This window comes from Odontesthes bonariensis, chromosome 22, assembly GCF_027942865.1.
Source record: "Odontesthes bonariensis isolate fOdoBon6 chromosome 22, fOdoBon6.hap1, whole genome shotgun sequence".
Classification (NCBI taxonomy): domain Eukaryota; kingdom Metazoa; phylum Chordata; class Actinopteri; order Atheriniformes; family Atherinopsidae; genus Odontesthes; species Odontesthes bonariensis.
Genome location: NC_134527.1, coordinates 15,343,335 through 15,364,502, shown reverse-complemented (window position 1 = coordinate 15,364,502; position 21,168 = coordinate 15,343,335). Strand labels below are relative to the sequence as shown.

The 21,168-nt window shown below is 41.0% G+C and overlaps 1 protein-coding gene across 6 annotated transcripts in view; it reads right to left on the bottom strand.

The window, feature by feature from the left end:
- dnm1a (dynamin 1a) overlaps positions 1-21,168 on the bottom strand; it is a 53,585-nt gene that overhangs the window by 789 nt on the left and 31,628 nt on the right. For 3 of the 6 annotated variants that reach the window (XM_075455310.1, XM_075455314.1, XM_075455315.1), the window contains 6 exons: positions 8,673-8,782; positions 8,152-8,263; positions 6,362-6,532; positions 5,972-6,213; positions 5,380-5,583; positions 888-2,202 (listed from right to left, as the gene is read on the bottom strand). In XM_075455310.1, coding sequence (XP_075311425.1) covers positions 2,172-2,202; positions 5,380-5,583; positions 5,972-6,213; positions 6,362-6,532; positions 8,152-8,263; positions 8,673-8,782 — 870 coding nt within the window. In that variant the 3' untranslated portion in view covers positions 888-2,171. Of the gene's footprint in view, positions 1-887; positions 2,203-5,229; positions 5,267-5,379; positions 5,584-5,971; positions 6,214-6,361; positions 6,533-8,151; positions 8,264-8,672; positions 8,783-21,168 lie in introns of those variants that run through there. The other 3 variants (XM_075455312.1, XM_075455313.1, XM_075455311.1) reach the window with 3 other exon arrangements.

Sequence of the window (21,168 nt, the reverse complement as noted above, 5' to 3'; positions counted from 1 at the left end):
AAGAAAAAGAAATATCAGATCATCAACTGGGGTAAAATGCTAAATATCTTCCTGTCTGTATAAAAACTTGACGCATAATGTGACTGAACCCGACTTGGCGTCACAAGGCTGACCTTTCCCCATTAGGCACCTCAGTCTTTCTGACCAAAAAAGAATAACCGAAAACTCTCTGACAGTGGCGGGACATAAATTCCTTTCCCTTTGGGTTCAATAGGTTCTAATTCTTGTGTTATGCCTTGCTGTTGTCGACAGGGCACCTTATAATGTGTTGTGTGTTCTACTGTATTGAAATCCTGTCTCCACAAGATGACGCAGAAATATTTCCTTGAGGAGGACAGGAAGAGAGGAGGTAAAAATGCGATTGGAGGCATCTTTTTCTATCATAAAAGACTAAGAAACCATTCCTTTCGTTGCATAGGTTTTGGTGAAAGCGCAGACAGCAGCGGGGGTTTTTTTTAGGGATGATGCGGCAAAGTTGAGTAAGAATGAGAAGTAAACAAAGTTTTAACGGGTAGATATTTAATAGTCACACTATGACTCCGAAAGCTGCAGCAAAGCTACCCAGAGGGTCCCTCAAATGGTTCCACCTCCTGTTCAAGTGCAAGAGAGAAAGAGGTGAAGGAGGTGAAGGAGGGAATGGAATGATGAAGGGAAGCAGCAGCCTCTGTGTGTCTAGGAGTCTGAGAGTAAGGAGTCCTCCCTTATTTCATTCCCAGTCCTTCTCCCTCATCTGAGTGAAAGAGCAAGTGACAGATGGATGGTGCAGTCGGTTTAATAGTTGATGGTCGGTGGTGGGAAATAAGTATTAGTTGTAAAAGAAATTAGGGGAAAAAGGGGTTTCTTCTATGAGTCGAATGGAGGCAGGGGGCTCTCAGGGCGAGAGGGCCGGCCCCTGGTTGGCCGGCTGTTTTGGTAAAATAGACAGATTATAAAGCACGACCTTATTTGAGAGAATGGAACGTAAAAACAGGAACCCTGAAATCATAAAAGCGAGGGACACTGAAAAAAAATCTGAATATCTATCTTTAACTAAAAGCGGCTGGTTTTGATTTAAAAAAAAAAAAAGGAACTGTGTAATTTGTAAGATAAACCTAAATGTTGAATTTATATAAACAGTGTAGCTCTTCATTTCAGATGCTCAGTTCTAAAGTCCAGCTGGACTTGATCAAATGGGATCTACGTGTCCTTGCCTGTGATTTTAGGGGATCACAAGATTAAAGATAAAAAACATGAATACAACAGTGAGACATCAAAATATACACAGAGTTTCAACTATGCACTTTCTGGTTCAGTTCAGCTTGCATCACCTCCCTGAAAGAAATACTTCACACATGGCTTGTGTCTGTTACTTTGAACTTAGAGCCTCAGATGCTGCAAAGGAAGAAAAACATTCACATCTAATTTCTTCACAAAGAACAAAGATTCACTCGAACTTTTAACTATTTCAAAACGTGCATCAAACGACTAGTATTTTGTCTGTATGCAGTGACTTATATTCACGATTCCATTTGTTCCACATGTTTTAAATGTACTGAGTGCTTGCTTTGGATGTTCTGGTATTATTTTGCTGATAAGTGTTGTTGCATTGCAAACATTTTTCTTTTCTCTCTCTTAGCAATCTCAGGCAATAAAAGTCTATCATGTCAAACTAACATTTTGGGTTGTAGTATTTCTTTAAAAACAGAGCAAATAAATGAGAACTTATGTCAAAGAAACAAATGTTAATAAGAGTAAAATAAGTGAGAATATAAATAAGAAATGCACAGGCATGGCATCATGCTAAATTTGCAAATGTCTACCTCTTTTAGTTTAAAAGGAGGAGAGACATTCTGCACGTATTTGCTTGGGTATACTTTATATGTGTGTAACCCATTTGATTTATTTCATAGTGTCTTCAGTTAAATTGAACGGATGCGACATGTTTTTTTTTTTTAAATGTAAGTCATGCAAATGTGTTTCAAGTATTCTGCATCTCTGTGTGCTACAGAGAAGGGAAGAGTGACGGGGGGGGGGGGGGGGGGGAGACATGGCTTGTTGTAAGAAGGCAGGAGAAGGGAGCCAGCGCAGGTCGGATGAGGCAGAAGACGACAAGAGGGTGGCGCTGTTGTCTGTGGGCCTCTCATCCAGAGGAGGAACAGACGGTTGGATGGGGGAGGAAGGAGCTCAGAGGTCTAATGGGTTGGAGAAGGCGGGGGTCTCCGACTGGGGTGGATACACAAACACAAGGACACATAGAAAAATGAGAGGAGCGGTTAGATTAATATTCTCAAGGTTTTTCTGCTTGAATTGTCTGCACTGACACTTTATGTAAATGTTTTAGGGCCTCCATGAGTCAGTTCACAGACAGAAATACTTTATTTTCCCTGACACTATCATTTACAGTCATAATAGAAAGTGAATGTGCCCTCTTTCAACTTTAAAATGTTACATATCAGAACATAATAACAAGAAAAATGGATCTGCTTCCTACAGTCTTTTGATGAGGTAAATACAACCTCAGATGAACATCAAAATATGACATATTACACACTGTCATTATTTGTTTTTAGAAAACACTGAGCCAAAATGCAGTGGTTTTTTGACCAAATGTGGTGCCGTGCATTATGACCAAACAGCTCCAATTTGGTCTCATGTATCCAAAGGACATTGTTCCGGCAGTGGTTTGTTGAGATGCAACTTGCAAACCTAAGCTTTGTTGCCAGGCTTCTTTTTAGAGAAAAAAAGGCTTTCTCCAGCAACCCTTCCAAACAAGCCATAGTTGTTCAGGCTTTCTGTGCTGACATGAACTTTAACATGTAACATGCTAACTGAGACCAGCTGTATCTGAGAGATAGCTCTCTGTTTATTTTTCAGTTTCTCAGTTTCTCTGCACTCTGACTTTGGGGTGAACTTGCAGGGACATCCACACCTGGAAGATTATCAAATGTTTTGAATGTTTTCCACTGGTGAATAATTTTCCTACTAAAGCACAATGGAAGTTGTTTGGAAATGGCCGTATAACCTTTTCTAGATTGATGGGCTGCAACGATTGCTTCTCTAAAATAATAATACGAATAATACTTTTCAGTGATGTTCAGGTCAGGATACTGTGAGGGCCATGGCAAAATCTTCAGCCTGCGCGTCTTGAAGTGGTCCGGCGTGGATTCCGAGGTGTGTTTAGGATCATTATCCATTTGTAGAAGCCATCCTCTCTTTCCAACTTCAGCTTTTTTACAGATGGTGTTGTGTTTGCTTCCAGAAATTGTTGTAATTTTAAATTAATCCATTCTTCCCATTACCCATGAAATGTTCCCTGTACTAATGTCTGCAACCCCAAAGCATGATCGATCCACCCCCATGTGTAACAGTTGGAATGGTGTTATTTTCATGAAATTCTGTGCCCTTTGTTCTCCAAACACACCTTTGCTCATTGCGGCCAAAGAGTTCTATTTTAACCTTATCTGTCCACAGGACTTGTTTCCAAAATGCATCAGGCTTGTCTTGTTCTTCTGCAAATTTCAGAAGCTGAATTATGTGGTGAGGATGCAGGAGAGGTTTTCTTCTGATCACTCTTCCATGAAGGCTATATTTGTGCAGGTGTCGCTGAACAGTGGAACAGTGTTCCACAACTCCAGAGTCTTTTGCAGTCAAACAGGGGTTCTGACTTGCTTGGTCTTCATGGTCTTCCAGACCTTATCTTGACCTCCACTGTTCTTGTTAACTGCCATTTCTTAATTACATTTCGAACTGAGGAAATCGGTACCTGAAAACAGTTTGCTATCTTCTTATAGCCTTCTCCTGCTTTGAGGGCGTCAATCTTTTTCATTTATAGAGGGCTATGAAACTGCTTAGAGGAACCCGTGGCTGCTGATTGTTAGGAAAATGTTAGAGGAGTCTGGGTATTTATAACGCTTTGAAATTTGCAACATCTGGCCTTTCCTAACAATGACTGTGAACAAGCCATGACCCTAACAGGCTAATTAAGGTCTGATACCTTGGTGAAAGTTATCTGAGAGCTCAAGTCTCCTTGGGTTCCCATTCTTTTGCAGGGCACTACTTTCCCGTTTTAATTCTAAAATTGTAGAAAACAAACAAAAAAATACTGATATTTCTGAGTTTCAAGTTTAACTTTATGCTTTTTGGAGATAATTTCATCTTCCACTGGCTAAACTGTTCACATTAACAGAAAGTTTGAGTTCAAACTTTTGCATGCCACTGTGGTTAAGGATAGGTGGGATGTCCTGGTGTACATACTTAAGACACCAGAAAAAAACAACAACAACTGTCATGCCTTTGGTTGATTCAGTTAAATCCTGTTTAACCGATTGGAGCTGTACATTGAGAAAAATCCCCACTCCTGCTCTGCTGCTAAGTTCATGCACAAATCAGTCTGAACTCAGCTCATGCTGCGCTCTGAGGAGATAACAGACAAAAAGGGAAATATCATGCAGCAAAAAGATGACCTCAGAGAAATCTGATGGCTGATGATGACCATGATGATGATGAAGGCAGACAGTACCCAACATACCGGAAACGTTAGTCCTCATTGGTCAGTGACAGTGATTCTGCAGAGGGAGCCATAGTCATGTGTGACAGAAGTGTAGTGCAGGAGAGAAAGATGAAGAAGGGGAGCAGAAGAAGAGAAAAGAAGTGCAAGCAGTTACAGCGCCAGGACTGACCAACGCTGCATGTGCTCGGCTCTTTAAGAACAGTCCTCAATATGTGGAAACAATTTAGATGTAAAAAATCAAATCGGTGCTTATGAGCTACTGTATATTGAAATTCTCTCATTTTAAATGTTCTTTCTTGTGAGAGCTTTGCTCAGCGACGTTAGTATCCTCTACAGTACAAGAGATAAGCTGCTACTCTGATAATGGGTTAAAAGAAGTTCACAAACACGTGGAAGCACAAGACTAACCTTGCAGGAGCAGAGGCACGTGCAGTTAAAAGAGACCAGAGAGGATACATATTTTTTCATGTGCAGCAGTGATGGTGGGTGCAAAGGATGAGCTGCGTGCAAGCTGATGATGTTCAAGAGCGTGTTCAGAGTTCATTTGTGGTAGAAAGATACCAACAAGTCAAGGTGAAAAGACGTAGACTGATGTTTACTCAAACCAAAAGAAAATTAGGAGCAAAATCAATGTTACAATTAGTTTCATCACTATGTATAAATCTATTTAGAAATGCTACAAATCTGGTTGTCTATTCATCTATTTTCTAACACAACCAGTGCACTCTGGTTCCATTTACCTCCTTTATCCCTTCATCCAGGTGTCTTTACATCCCCCTAACATCAAAATATTAAAACATATGGTTTTCATAGTCAGTGTCCTTGTAGAAGAACTTACTCCCTTTTGTCGTGTGAAGACAAAATGAGAGGCCTTTCATCTCTCTGCTCACCTGGGCACACTTGGGGGTGCACGGTTTGGCCGGGAGGGCACATTGGGTGGTGGCCCACCATGAGGGTCAGGAGAAGCTCCAGGGCGAGATGGGACAGGGGGTCCCCCAGCAGGAGGAGGCCCAGGTGGAGGTCCACGAGAGCCTGGGCGGTTTGGGGGTCCCGGTGGAGCCCGGCGGTTTGGAGTTGGACTGGTGGCTGGAGACCTGGAGACAAAAGCACAAGGGAAGACAAGAGATCTGATCTTCATCTGCTCGTATATACTTTAATACTTTTCTTAGGGTCAAAATTTACCAGGTACTTTAACAGTTTAGAAAATATCTGTCCAATAAAGATAAAGTAACAATCTCCCAGCTGTGTCAAATAATGGTCGGAACTGACCACAGGCAACTATTGGCAACTGCTAATTAGGAGAGAGAGAGATCTGGCCAGACAGATGTATTTTTGTGTGCTGTAGGAGAAAAATATAGGTCAGATGAGAAAAATTGAAGCTGGCTTGCCCTCAACATGCCATCTGTTCATTGCCCACACATCCTTCCATTTTCTGGAGAAAGTGTGTTGAAGGGGGTAGAATCCATCCTCGTTGTTGCTTACCTTCCTCCAGAGCCGCCCCGTTGCACCTGCAGCCAGGAGTCATCCACAGGTGGCGGCATAGCAGTGGTCACAGTGGTAGTGCTGATGTCGCCAATGAGGCTGAGGGCCTCCCGCAGGGCGTGGTACATTCGCAGCATCTCGTCTCGGTGCTGCGCCTGCTCCTGAGACTCCTCCATTAGAGTGCTCTGGTCACCACACGAGTACAGCTGGGCCAGCAGCTCAGCATTAATGAACTCCTTTGTCTGGACACAGGGAGAGGAAAAGTGTTGGGAACCATGAAAAGTCATCATTTTCAGTAGATTTTAAATTTGACAGATGATTTTCTAGTCGTTATGTCTACGGTTGTCACGTTTAGCAGCAACATTGCTGAATCCCACGCCGGTGACTCACATTGTTAATCATGAGATGCATGATGGTCTTCGGCATCAAGTCACGCACGGTCTTGTTAACGATGGCCATGTAGGAGTCGACCAGGTTGCGAATGGTCTCCACCTGCCGCTCCAGCTGAGGATCCATGCTGTGCATGAAGTTGTCAGAGCCGTTTTCATCACCACCATCACTCTGTGGAGACACATTTAGAAGAGTTACCGAAACTACAACTCTCAAACAGGAACTGTTGCAGAATAGTATTTTTGTCTGAATTTTCTGTCAGCATATGGATTAGATACTCTTTAACTAAAGGCCCTATTTCAATCGTACAAGCGTAAGGTAGGTCTGTTCATATATTTGCAATAGGCCAACAAATGGAGGCACGTTTCTTTGGGAAATTGTACTAAAATAATGCAGTGCATACAACAGGGGAATCTGTACCCAGTAGTGAGCCAGGTGCCAGTTTTACTCAACCTGTGTACTGATGACAGAAATGAATAATAGAAAATGTTGATTGTGCAAAGAAACTTCATATAAATTAAAAATACTGCATATCATTATTATCACAGAACTCATTGCACTGCTCTTAAGTGACATTAAAATACTTGTTTTTCTTTTTTTGTATTATATAAGCGTTATTATTTAACTATTACAGCTATTTGTACATTCGAAAGGAACTACTTATGTGGCAGCTGAGGCCATCTTCCTGAATTTAAAAATGAGTTTTTTGGCCACCTGCATTGTCCTGGTGCCAAGTGCAGAAGATGAAGAGGCAACATCAGAAGTTGCAGTAGGAAATTTGTGGCCTCAGACAAGAGTCAGTGGAAAAGAGTTCTAAACATGGCCACTAGAAGCATGTGTGGGTCAATAATAGAAACGTTAACAACCAGCTTAAGTGATCAAATTTATGAATGTGGTACACATATAAATTAAAACTGAACTGAATTAAATTTAGCTTAATTTACTGCTGCCCTATATAACCAGACAATAATATGTTTCTAAGTGAGAAGGCTGAGCTGTTTCAAAAACCAATGCTGGGAGAAGTCGAGCATGTCAACTCTTTTACACGTTGCATCTGCAGAACGTGAAAGAAAACAGTAGAAGAAGAATCCATCCATGCATGCTTGTAGTTATGCTTGCACAGTGCCGTGCAAATGTAATTGAGATTATCAGCATTAGCATAATTACATTATTATGACAATTAATTCAAACTAAATTGCCCCATGTTAATGGTTTGAAACGGTGTAGCCTCAGTTGATAATGATGAATAACTTTTTTAATGATTACTACCAGCCTATTGAATCAAATGTAAATAAGCACAAATCACTCAAATCTTCCTAAGTAATAGCTTTAAGGTCAAATATCATATGAGAAAAATATGAGAGATGAATAAAAAAGCAGGAGGTAGAGGTACAGAAGAAAATCATACCTTTCCTTCCTTCTCCTATGAGGTGAATTTAGCAATGAGAGAATAAAAGACATTGAAAAAGAAATGAAAGACATTGAAACAACATGACGGACATAACAACATTAAAATGGACTACATATAAACATCAAAACAACAACTTCAACAACTAATGGACCAAAACTGTCATTCAATCAAATTCATGTTCTGTTAATATGATCTGGAAAGAGATGAAGGGGTAAGAGTTTGCAGGACTGTTCCCTATTGTGCATGTATGTTTGGATAAAAAATATTCAAAACAGCTACAGTGGTTTTACATTTCTATTCGCGCTGCATTTCAATCCAGTCATTTCAGGTAAAAGAATAAATAGCATCTCAGAGTCATGTGTGTTTGTATAAATCTTACCGTAACACGTTCAGGATAAACTCCAGCTCTGAGGAAGGAGGCCTTCCACGCATCAATATCTTCCTGGCTCTCACAGGCCAGCTCCAGCTGACGGTAGTCCTTATACACATTTCTGTGGACACACAACAAGATGAAAGGGTGCCATCCGAGCAACTACAAATCCTTCAATCAGGGGAAAGTCATTTTTCTTAAGTATCTGATGTGGAATTTACAGGATATTTGAATATTTTCCTTTGTCGTGATAATCTATTTCATTATACTCATCCACTACTACTAACTTTTAAGCTTGCGATTTTTGGGTAAAAAAAAAAAAAAATCTAATTATATTATAGAATCAACTAAAAAAACATGAGGCTGTTTAAAAACAACCCATTAAGCTCAGACAACCATAACCTTTCAGCAATGCCTATATGTTACCATTTAAATGATCATCAAAGTTTGGCCTTGCCATTGTTATGTGATCAGCTATGTGTATGTGGTGTGTTTTTGCTGTTTGTTGATGTGCACTTGTATATTAACACCTCTGTTCCGTGTTGAAGAGGGCAAAAATTTGCTTGCTGGACATGAAGCCCTTCTCCACATCCCGCAGCTTCAGATTGTCCACCTGCAGCATGTACTTCTTCTCCTTCTCCTACAGGGGGCGAGAGAGTGACACACTGGTGAGCAGAGAGAGCGACAAGGAGCTGCTAGTCGAGGAAAGAGTTTGGTTTAAAGATTTAAAATGGTCCCTGAGATTTACAGCTGCACTGACGCTGTAGACACAGCAGACTGTTGCATTAGCATAGGTCTGGCCAAATAAATCAGAATAAAAGATGCATACAGAGTGCCTAAGTGAGAAGTTGAATGACATTGTGTCATTAGGTTAAGAAGCATATAGAGAAAGCAAAGCAAAGGCAAAAAAAAAAAAGAAAAAAAAGGAGACGGAAGAACTCAAAGCAGGGAAGAAAAAAAGAAAAAGAAGAATGGGAAAGTCGAACACAGTCTGTGGTTTTGATTACAGTTGCGCGGAGTCAAAAAAGGGGAAAGGCAACAAATGAGAAACACACGCATACTGAGAGACCGCGCTCCACTTTAGAAACCTCTTGTACTTGTAAATCTGCACACAACATGTGACATCCAGACGTCCGACTATTTATTGATCAAGGGACCTCAAAGTTAGTCACCTAAATCACATGACACACGCTGACACTCTCTAATTGACACACACTCATACACACACACACACGTTGTGGTTATGCTCCTCAAAGTCTGTTGTTAGACATTTAAGCCTCTTTACCAGGTGTGAATGTGCATGGGTGTGAATGTTTTACAATGCAAAGGAAAACAAAAGTTGACAAAATTACTTTCCAAAAATAGTTTAGGGTGAGTGGGTTTCTAAAAGCGTACACACATACTCACAAGCACACAGCTATAGTTGAAAACAGCACCTTTTAAGTGTAGTCTGTAACTAACCTTAAAACCATCTGGATGGCTAACCACAGGCCTGCCCTGCCCAACCCCGTATGTGTGTGTTTCTGTGTGTGTCTGTGTGTGTGTGTGTGTGTGTGTGTCAGAGAGGGAGAGACGCAGGGGATTTCATGTGAGACAAAACTCCTTCATCAAAGGATTTATGACCTGTGCAGCCAAATGGTCATATCCCCTAAATGCATGTAAAATCTCCACAGTCACACACACACATGGACACACATAAACACAGACACATTTGGCAGCACCAGCACTCCTGGGCGTCTGTGACACAAGAAAAACTAAACAAGCAGTCGCCCCAGACTGCTGAATGCTGACATCATCATTTACAACGCTAGTGAGTCCCCATTCTCCACCTCTCTTTCTTTCTTTCTTTTGGTGCAGTATTTCACCACCTTTGCCTTCCTAATTTTCTTTCTCTTCAACTTTTTTTCCCCCTCTGCTTCCTTGTTCCTCTCACTCTCTGGCTTTCCCTCTCCCTGGGAGTGAGCAGCCTTGGACTGATTCATACATTTTCCTCTCCTCTGGCCAGTAAATCCAGTCAGGAGAGCTGGAAAGGGAGGAAGAAGGAGGAGGGTGGGGGGGGCTACAGAGGGTGTACATGATCTGGGGAAAATAAAGAGAAAATGAACTAAAGCAGAGACACAAAGACCAACTATTTGTTGGATATTCTTGGGGGGGGGGGAATTGCAAAGATGTGTGTTAGTGAAAAATCAAGTTTGAGGTATGTTGCATCGGCACGCAACAAAAGTCAAAACAACAATTGAATAGATATCAAGTATCTGTTGCATGTACATTATTACAAATCAAATGATTTTCTGCCTTTTGGTCAGCTCATTTTTCACGTGTGTTTTCACAAGTGTGTGCGCTTGTGTTTGGAGATGTTGAGAAATGAGTGCTTTTCCATATGCTCCTATAAAATCCAGTCAGCATGAGTGGGCAACGGTACAGATTTCAGACATTAAGCACACTCACTGGAGCACACGAGAAAACAAACCTAAACGCGTACAGATGCACCCATGAGGAATATGAGATACTGTATATGCAAACTGTATTTGACCTTTGTCTGCAGAATCTCGCTTGCAAGGGACCAAACTCTGTGTGTCAGCTTCAAAGAGACAGAGAAACTGAAAGGTGCAAACGTGAGCTGTGGGCTATGAAAATGCAAGGACTTAAACAGCTTCTTGCCTGCCAGGAGACGTTGCTTCTTTTAGAAAAAATGACTTTCGAAACAGCGTTAAACAGCGTGGTAGTCATCTGTAAATATACCCCTTGTGTGTTATCAATGTGTGAGAAAGGTGTTAATACAACGTAGAACATGTGTCAGATTATATCAAAATCAACTGTCTACAGTCACAGGACAGTTGTAACTCCATTATCTTCCTCCCTACTGTTTTTTTTCTTTATCTGGGTGGGAAAAAAATCAGCCTGCTTTTAACATTGCTAAAATCTTTGTGAACATGGAAGTAATTGAGGCAAATAGAGAACTCCAAAGTCATTTCAGGAAAACTGGAAAAGACATTAAAATGGCTATTTGCTTACTGTTACAGTTTTTGTTCATCTTTTTCAAGTCAAGTGTTCAAAAACTAAAACCTGAAGACGTAAACTGAAGTTCAGTTTGATCAGAGCATATTGATTAGCATTAAGAATAAATTAATTATGCATTCTGCTGCGCTTCTTGGAGTTCCTCAAGACAGCCTAAAGTTAGCTTCAGTCATTTGCACTGCTTTTGGAAGACGGCTACCGTGCCTCTTTGGAGAGCCTTAAATTCTCTGCTCTCAACGCTCTCAAAGTAGATGTCAGTGCTTCAACATGAAAACACTGACAGGATGAGATGAGGATTAATCTACAAATAAGGCTCTTCAACGAGCCCTCAGGTCAGCTACTGTGTATGCTTCCTCCTTGTGATGAGCACATTGGGCCTCGTCTTCCATGATGACCCATAAAGTGTCATCAGAAGATGACAGTTTGTTCGGACTGTACTACAGAACTCAATAGGGGTTCGGACTGTACTAAAGTTTGACCATTTGAGCTGCTGCCTTGCAATGCTTAATGCTTAAAATGGGCATGCATGGAGTTATCTTCCATGATGGTGTAGAAGCTGTTCTCATTAAAGGTTTCATGCATCAGTATCAACCTTGAGATCCTGTTATCAATATTCTGAAACTTTTCAAAATGTGTATGTACGTGTTGTTTTTGTTTTTTTATTACACATGAACCTCCTCTTTGTCTGAACTTCCATATAGAGCAGGCAGTGCACTTGGTAGCTGGTGTGTAGAAGTACTTTCCATGTTTTGTTTTTCTAGTGACTAATAGCAGGCTCATTTGAAAAAGCCAGAGAAAGTTCACCTCTGGATTCATAAATTCCCTTCACTTCTCTGCACACCATCCAAAAATCATCTCAAATGCTCAAACCCAATTTCAGAATGCTCGTGAAATATGGCCACTGAGGCACACACATGTACCCTCACAGGCACACGGACAACCTCTCAGAAATGCTATACACCGAAGCATACATACACGAGGACCTTAAATAAACTGTAGCCAATTAACAAATCACAGCAGGCTGCTTGGCAAAACAAAGAAGACGCTCATATACAGCATCCATGTTGTTTTAAAAGTCTGCGTGTCTAGCGTGTGTGTGTGTGTGTGTGTGTGTGTGTGTGTGTGTGTGTGTGTGTGTGTGTGTGTGTGTGTGTGTGTGCGTGTGCGTGCGTGTGTGTGCGTGTGTGTGTGTGTGTGCGTGTGTGTGTGTGGTACTGTGTTATGTTGATGGGAGCCTGATAGAAAAGTCCTGGTGACTTGGGCCATGCATCAAAGCGATGCGGAGAAGCCGCACGGCATCTGGGAGCAATAACGTTGCTTCTAACCCTTCATTACCACAAAGCCCGGGCCCTGGGTGGCAGCCAACGGCAATTTTCACAACCCTCCTCCTCACCTCCCTCCGTTTTCTTTCCCTCCATTCTCCTGCCATTCCCCTATTGAGTTCTGTCTTTTGAAAAATTGAAACACCGAGGAGAATTCTGTCATTTTTGCATGTAGTGGATTGGGAAAGTTGGGATGAGACTCACTGGGTTTGATGTAATTGTTTTGTTTAAATTATACAGCTCTCGACATGAAGCTCTGTCAGAAAGTTTTTTTTTGTCGTGAAAAAAAAAACCTTTGCTGGAAGAAAAATTTACACATATTACCATTTCGGATTGGAAATACAAAACACTAAGGCATTCAAATCCGACAGTATGACTGACCTGTAAGAAAGATGTAGAAACAGTAGAGACAGCATTTGAGGGAAACTTTAGTTGCTTTAGTTTGGACTTTATTTAAAGTAGGGCCATATGTTGCCAACTTACCCACTCAGGCACAGAAAACATTTAGTCGAGAAACTTGCAGACAGGAAGACTTTGTTTGAAGCTATTTTAGCACAATGTGTAATAACTTGCAGCTCTTTATGACTCATCCAACTACAAGGTTGTGCAATAATGCGCCTAACAAATCTCCTTCGGCAGCATGCCAGTGTCCACACACGCTAATACTTCATATAACATGCAAAGTGCTGTAAGCGAGCACAAATAACTGGGAGTGAGCACAAAAAAAGAACAAGCGTCTTCGTAAAGAAAGGAAACACAGTGTCCACAGCAGGTCAGCGATGCCTTCCTGTTTAGCAGCTAATTGCAAAGCAGTTAATTATCTGCTCTGCATTTACTTCTGCAGAAGGTCAGTGTAACAACCTTGGGGCTCGCCTGGACATGTGATCAATCACCACTGACCACCAAAGTGTTAAGGAAGGAGGGGGAACCCAGGCCAACTGCCATGTAAACACATGTGAAACTCCCCACATGTTTAGCAGCTCTTTTCTGATTGCAGGCAAATGTTCAACTGGTGTGCTTGGTGTTTTTCACTGGGGGACAAAACGCCCAATAAAAGGCAATCACAGGAAAATGGTGGCATGAAAACTGTGCTTTCAAAAAGTCATGTAAACACACCGTTGTAAATTAATACATTTTATATTATTACTCTGTGGGTGTTTTTAGAATGCGTCAAAATGACAAATGAGGCATGCACTCTCTTAGTTTTTGCACGTGAAACAAATGTTAGGTTCAATGGCTCCCGAGAAACACAACATTCGCCACATAACGCATGAGCGAAAAGATATCAACAGCAGGAAAAAGTGAATCTTAGAAGTCCATTTCTCACGGCAGAGCAACAAATGGCACACACAACAAAGGAATTTAAAATGTTATTGAAATAAACACGTTCGAGATCATTTGTTGCCATGTGTTTTGTTTGATTGTTTTTTGAAAAACGAGACGTTTTAAAATCTCATTGTGTTTTTTTGCGTGTGTTACGAGTCTAATTTATTTGTGATTTTTTTTCTGAAATGCTGTTTTTTAGTTTTTCACTCAAACGGAAGCTGTGATTGCATGCTATGCGCAATGTTTATGGAAAATTGTATTTTGAAAAAAGTTTTCCCTTTTATAGCCTTTCTTTAAGTGAAGTATTTTCTAAGAAGCTTTTTTTTGGTAAAACTGCAGCTGCGCTTCTGGTATTGTTGTTGTGCTTTTGCTTTAATTCTTGGATTTTGTATCTAATGCTCTCAGTCGTTCAGTACAAGGAGGGGAAGGGTCAGGGTTAGCATGTACATATGGGTTAAACATGACGTCAGAACACACTGAGGTAGAATGTCCACACGTGTAAACAAACCTGAGTCTAAAATGTAAACATTCTTTGAAGACACACGTACTTTTCATGTGCACCAAAATTGTAAAGGTTTCACTTGATTCATTCATTGTTAGAGTCCTAACATGAAACATAAATTTACTGAAACTGAAGCAAAAGTTTGGGGAAGATGTGGCAAGCTATGACTAAAGGAGCTCTCTGCGTGATAAAATTGTTGATACTCACCTGTCTTTGTAATCTAAACTGTAATTTTGTTTTCATCTTGAGCACTGCACGATCCAACTAAGGGAATGTCAAATCTACATAATGTCAAAAACTTGATAAAGAAATGAATAGGTAGCTCCATGTGTGGAGGAGGTTTTTCATTACATATTCACGTTATATTCAGTCCTTTATAACTTTAGATTTGTAAGCAAAAAAACTTTTTTTATTTAAGTCAAAGTTAAGGTTTAAGTATCTCATTCATGGAGAGGTGAGCAATTAAGATAAAGGATAAGATATTACATAATATGAAAGAAAGTTACAAAATATCTGTAAACAAAGACTAATCAGTAGTCTTTGAAAAACACTAAAAAAAATAAGAAATCAGGATTGTAAAATCATATTATGTTTCATAAAACACACAATACAGCCATGTTTGCATTTGTTCAGAGGACATTAAAACTATAAACCTGAACTATACCTAACCTTAAGACTAACATGAATGCACTTAAAATGATTTCAGAGCAACTCTTTTCAGTCCATAAAGGGTAGGCAGGTCCCTGTAATGTGACTGTATGAGCAGATTTATTTCGCCAGAACATGACACGCATGCAGCCGTGCGGGTTCTACTTCTCCGCTCCAAACTTGTTTGGGCCCAGTCCCAGGGTTTCTTTCTAAAACTATTACACGCAACAAACAATCAGAGGAAATATGATCATTTTTAGAGACACAAGCAAACAGTCCACATCATCTCAGGAGTCAGACAGGGTAAGCTGTGAATTATCTTCAAACCAAGTTACAGTCATCTCAGTTTGATTCTGTTTTATGATCTCTAACCCCCTTTTCTAATATTTTCTTTTATGCAAGACTAATTAATTCCTTCCTTTTATTACCTTTTATTCAAAATATTGTCATATTGTCTTTATGTAAAGCACATTGAGTTGCCTGTGGTATGAAATGCGCTATATAAATAAAGATTGATTGATTGATTGATATAAATTTCCTCATTTTCACACTTACAATATTAATTCTCTTTTGCTCACTTTTCCGATAGATTTCATACCTTAACATAGATTTATCACTTTTCCAATCAATCTTTAAAACCAATTCTGTGCTTTCTTTAACAGCTCGCCAAATGTATTGATAAATAAAACAAAAACTTCAGATATTGTTAAAAGATTTGTGAAAAATAAATGTTTCTTTGCAAGAGAATTTCTTCTGTGCATCTTCAAGCAAATACTTGGCATTCCATTAGATGTGATGAGGTTGATACCCAAAATAGAGCAGCACATAAACCATCATGAAAACGGGAATTTTTGCTTTCAAACTCCGGTTTTTCTACAGAGCATTAATTTGTGACCAAGGGTGGATTTTGGTCAGAGACATATGTGCTGTTTCTCTGTCTCTACTCCCTTTGCTATGCTAACCTAAGCTAAAATAAGCTAAGCTAAGCTCAAATAAGCTAAGCAGCTACTAGGAATAAGCTTATTAGATTGAAAAAAAGGGTTTAGAAGTGGAAAGACTCCTTTCATCCAGCCCCTCACCAGAGGGTATTATTTTCCTAAACCTTTACCCATGCCGCTAGCTTTAAAATTTGCTTCTTGGTTCCTTTCTTCAACAAATAAGTAGGACTGACATAATCACATGGGAGAAATATGATAAAACTAAGCTATTACATGGTTCACATTCATGTTATCCCACAAAAATAATGGCTATTTGGTTTAAAACTAGCATACAGTATTCTGAAAATCACAGGAAATCTAGCCAATCACATTTTGAGGCTGTCGTTATGGTTTTTGCTACACACCCTCTCCAATAAATCTGCAGTATGATCTTCACATTCTTAATCTTCCCCACACTGATGGAAAAACATGAGAGATACAGTTTCCCATAAATTGACATGGTTGTTCTCTTAAATGTGATATCAAAATACAAAGACAAGAATTCCATGGAATCAAAGACTAATATGAATGCATTTTTTTCTCTGTAATTCTCCCTATATTGACTCAGAGTTTTAGAGGGAAGCTGTTTGCCTGGTCATCCAAACAGTGGAAACAATGTTGGTGCGACCGCAACACTCCTCCCTCCCACCCATTAAAATTCACTCTTTCCAATCCCAAAACCCTAAACTCAACTGCAGCAATGATCCGTTTTATCTCCCATGTGGACACATTTCTATCATTTACACCCTGGATTGTTCTCCCTGCTCGCTGGGCATCACTTCACCTCCATGCGTCCCTCTTCCAGTCGCATTTCATTTCTCTCGCATTTTCTCCACAGCCCTGTATCTCCAGCAGTACTGCTGAGTTGACTCTCCTGGGATTGTGTCTGCTTTGATTTCGAGCTCAGGAACCCCAGCTAAAACAAACACACAACCTTGGCCACCACTGAACACACACACACACCCACACACGTATATAAACACCTGGAAATGTTAGTATTGACTCTCCTGTACTCCTGCCTCCTGAAACTTAAATGTTTGAAATGACGGAAAAGGAGGCAAAAACTTTGTTTTATGTGTCTGCAGACTTTTTCTCCTCATTCACACACACGGAGCATATTTTGCTCTGGTTCTGATTTACCAGTAGTATGTAACCCTTCCAACCAGTACACCCAACCCCCCGCCACCTCTCGGTGTGTGTGTTGGGATGGCTACAGAGCTGCATAAAGGGCCCTTTATTCGAGTCGGACAGGGAGAGGAAATCAGCTTTAGAAGTAAAAACAGAGGGAGCAAGAGAGAGATGGAGACCACAGGGCTGCACATCTGGAGTTATTACAAGGCTTCCTCCCGCTTGCCAAGAAAACGCCGACATTCCTGCCCTTGCTACAAAGACCACGGAGCCTCTGCTCTCATCCAGCCCCACTCCTACACACACACATCCATCACTCAAATGTCCAAAAACCGCATACATGCTCACATGTACCATGAGCAGCGATGCACGCATACGCTGAAATTAAAAAGAGCAGCATGCAGATGCTTTAAACACATATTTGTCTCCGTGTGAGTGCACAAATGCAGACGTCCTTCCATCTGCCCACATACGCTTCCACTAAAAAGTTCCCTCCCTCTGCTGCAAATCCTTCACTCCCTTTCCACACTTTACAACACTCACTCCAAATGAATGTATCTCACTTCCTGTTCACCTTTGACCTTCCACTTTCTCCTCGTAAGCCAGAGAAGAAAGACAGAAAAAAAAAAGAGAGGGGTGAGGGGGGATGCAGACAGAGGGAGGGGAGGCAGAAAGAAGAGAGGAGAAAGGAAAAATGGGGGGCCGAGGAGCTCCTCCTCTTTCCCTCTCCATATCTCCTGTCTCCGTCGCTCCTTTTCTCCTTCTGTCCCCAGAAGAGGGAACTTGGTGGCCAGTCCCTCTGCCACGTCGAACCTCCAGCCGGTCCACCTTGCTCGTTACTGGAGCGACCTTATTATTTTTCTATTTTTGCTCTGGAAGGTAGCACTCAAACACTGTGGCAGTGTTGAACGAGCGGTTGGGGAAACTCAGTTATGAAGTGCGGCTTAACCACTCGAGATGGAAAACAAATGGCGAGAAGAATAAGAAGTCCTCAAGACTCAAAGAAGAGGAATGAGATCAACAAGTTGAAGGTATTCCATCCTCAATCAACAGTTCAACAAGTTTGGTATGTGTCAAGAAGACAAAAGCTTTAGTGGGAGGTGTTCGGTGAGGGTTAGTGTGATCTCAGCTGACCACAAATATTCTCTAAAAACTTCCTAACCAGGAGGCATTAAGACCTCTTGGGGATAAAAGAGTAAGTGTTGGAGTTTATTTCTATTTCTTAAAAGAATTTCCTGAATTGCTTTGTTTCCGTCTGGGGTTCAGCAGGTTCAAACAACTTTACAAGCGTGGGCTAAATGGGGTATGACCCTGTCTTGGTCTTTATTTGTGTATGTTGTCTGCTTTGATCCATATTCAGACTACACAGAACTACTTGCTTTTGCACATCATTCCCAAAGAAAATTATTCTCTGGTTGAAAAATGTGGATTAGTAACAGCCTTTTTTTTTTTTTAAATATGATTCAAATCAGACCCAGTAAGCGCATCAATTGTATTTAATGATTTTTATTATTTATTTCGGTGTTTGGCGTATGTAAAAAGCCCTTCTCCGTCTTGTGTTTCCCCTGTAGAGCCCAGTGTGGAATGTTGCTTCTCACAGTGGGAAACAGGAGGCAATGTCATTGAGTCTGCCAATCAGTGGCTATCACCTCTGTCTAACCTCTCCTCCTCCTCCATTTCCTCTTCATCCATCCCTTTACATGTCGTTTCTCCTCCAGCTCACTCAAGCAGCCTGATCAGCACTTTGTCGCAGTCGAGAGCAGAATGAGCCGGAATCCAGAGTCTGGGTATGGATTCAAAGTGAGTAACGTCAAGGTCGTGTGCGGCAATGAATTTTGTCGGCGTTTGTAATCTGGATGTGTAAGTATATTTGTGAGGTTCATCTTCTCCACAGCAGCATCCTCCAGCCGCCCAGCCCGCCTGCCCAGTGTTCAGACTACCTGTTCAGGAAGTAGTGGTTGTACAGTAGTCTGCACATTGGTTAGGCTGGCCGGGGAAGCACACGGACAATCAGAGTGTCTAAAAAAAAAAAACAACGTGAAAAGAGTCTGAAAGAAGGATCCAGCAGGTCCAATAATATCAGGCTGTGGGAACACGCAGCACCACCCTTTATCCATCTGGACCAGCCTGGGCACAAGCCTAAATAAAGCACCCAAACGCTCTACCACAGAGGCCCAGACCTCTCCCAGGATGGATTTATGAAGACAAATTGCTCAATTTTGGGGAAACTGTTGTTGTTTACTGAGTTTTATGTCATCAAACCACGTTAAGCTTGTGACAATCATTTGAAATAGCTATAATAAAGTTGCTTGGACTTCTCAGTGACATTGTCTCTGTTTTTCTTCCTTCAAGCAAGTTACACAGAGGTGGCTTTGGATTTGACATAAATATCACAACCATATAGATATAAGTGATGGTTCCATGATATTCTTAACTTGTTGTTTATTTTTCTACAAAACCAAAAGATCTGGCTGAGACCAGAAAAAAAGTTCAACCACAGAGAAAAATAAGAACATTTGACCTAAAAGATAACTATTGCACAGAGTAAACCCCCAGTGTCCCGCTGCAGCCTTGATGTAAATGTACAATTATGCCTTTTCCTGTATCAGCTTGTGGCTGCTTTACCTCAAATGACCATGTAATGTGCAGAGAGGCAGGAAGCCACCGTGCAAAAATGTTGCAAGAGCAGCCACTCTGTCATTGTCTAGTCACTGACTTTATGAGTCTTTGTATGGCTTTCAATAAAAAAAATATATATTTAAAAAAAAGTCAGTAAATTGTTTGTGGCCTCAGTGTTTGGAGGTGACATCATGAGAAAAGTTATAAGTTTAGCTACACTCCCCCTCTCCTGCTTTGTAACTCATTATGTTTTCTTTCATAACTTCTTTCTGTGGCCACAGTTTGCCTTTGAGCCAGGTCTGCATTCGATAAAGCAAACCCACACAGTATACAATTCTGATTCTCTCATATACGCAAAAGCAAAGTAGACGGCAAAACTATTCACACGGTGTCCCATCACACAGCATCACGTGCAGGAATGAAAACCACAAACCAAGCTGTTTCCATTTAGAGCCCTGCTGCCACACATAAGATATATATATATTTCTTAAATACTGCGTATAAGTCACAGCCACAGAAGCGCTCACACAAAGGCACAACCCTACGTAACTGCAGACACACACACACCATACAACAGACATGTTGCCAGTGACTGTGTTGAAAGCAGCAGTCGGCTGCTTTCCTCCCAGGATGCTTACAGCTGGGATCACCGGGCGAGTCTGGTTTTCTGGCAGCTTTACAGCAGGCGCAGGGAAACCCGGGCAGACACACACCCAGTGGGCAGACATACAAAGGGCACCCAAAAGAAAATACATCCTAAAACCACTAAAGGACAGCAAAGCAATAACTCTACCTTTGCGTGCCAGTGTGAGTCTCTACAGCACAGTCTATAATAGCACAGTTTGGCAATTATTTTTTCATGTACCTTTTTGTTCTTTTCAGTTTTTTTTCCCCCTAATTTATGTTCCCTCGCCCTCACTCTGCTTTGGGAAGCTTCGAGCTAAAGAGCATTCTGATTCAAAGAATCGGCATGTGCTGTGGTAATACAGACCAGAAGGTTTCTAAGAGCGCACACACAGACACACACTAACCAAAACATCCTGGCACCGATAGTTGGGTTCAAAGTTATTATTAGCGTATAAGGGTGGTGTGTGTACATGTGTGTTTCTATGAGTGTGTGTGCTGCCAGACTCCAGTGAGGGTTTTCCCCAAGACTAGAGGCAGCCAATAAAACGGGGGTGACACTTTTTGCGAGCTGGTATAAAGAAACATGCCATTGTGTCGGTATAAGGCTGTTATAACTAAAAGATGCACAAAAGCAGCTAGCATTTTTCTTTTCAGTCTAAAAGTGAAAATTTCATCAACTGTGTTATTCTGGCATGCATCCACCCCGGTCCACAGTATAAGCCCTCAGGAGTACTCCAACCTTTAGTGCGTGTGGGTGTGTGTGATTGAGGGGCCTCTGTAAAATGTTAAGCTTGGATAGAAAACATAATGGAAAATATATTTTTTTTTCCCCTTTTTCTTTTCTTTTCTTTTTTTTTTC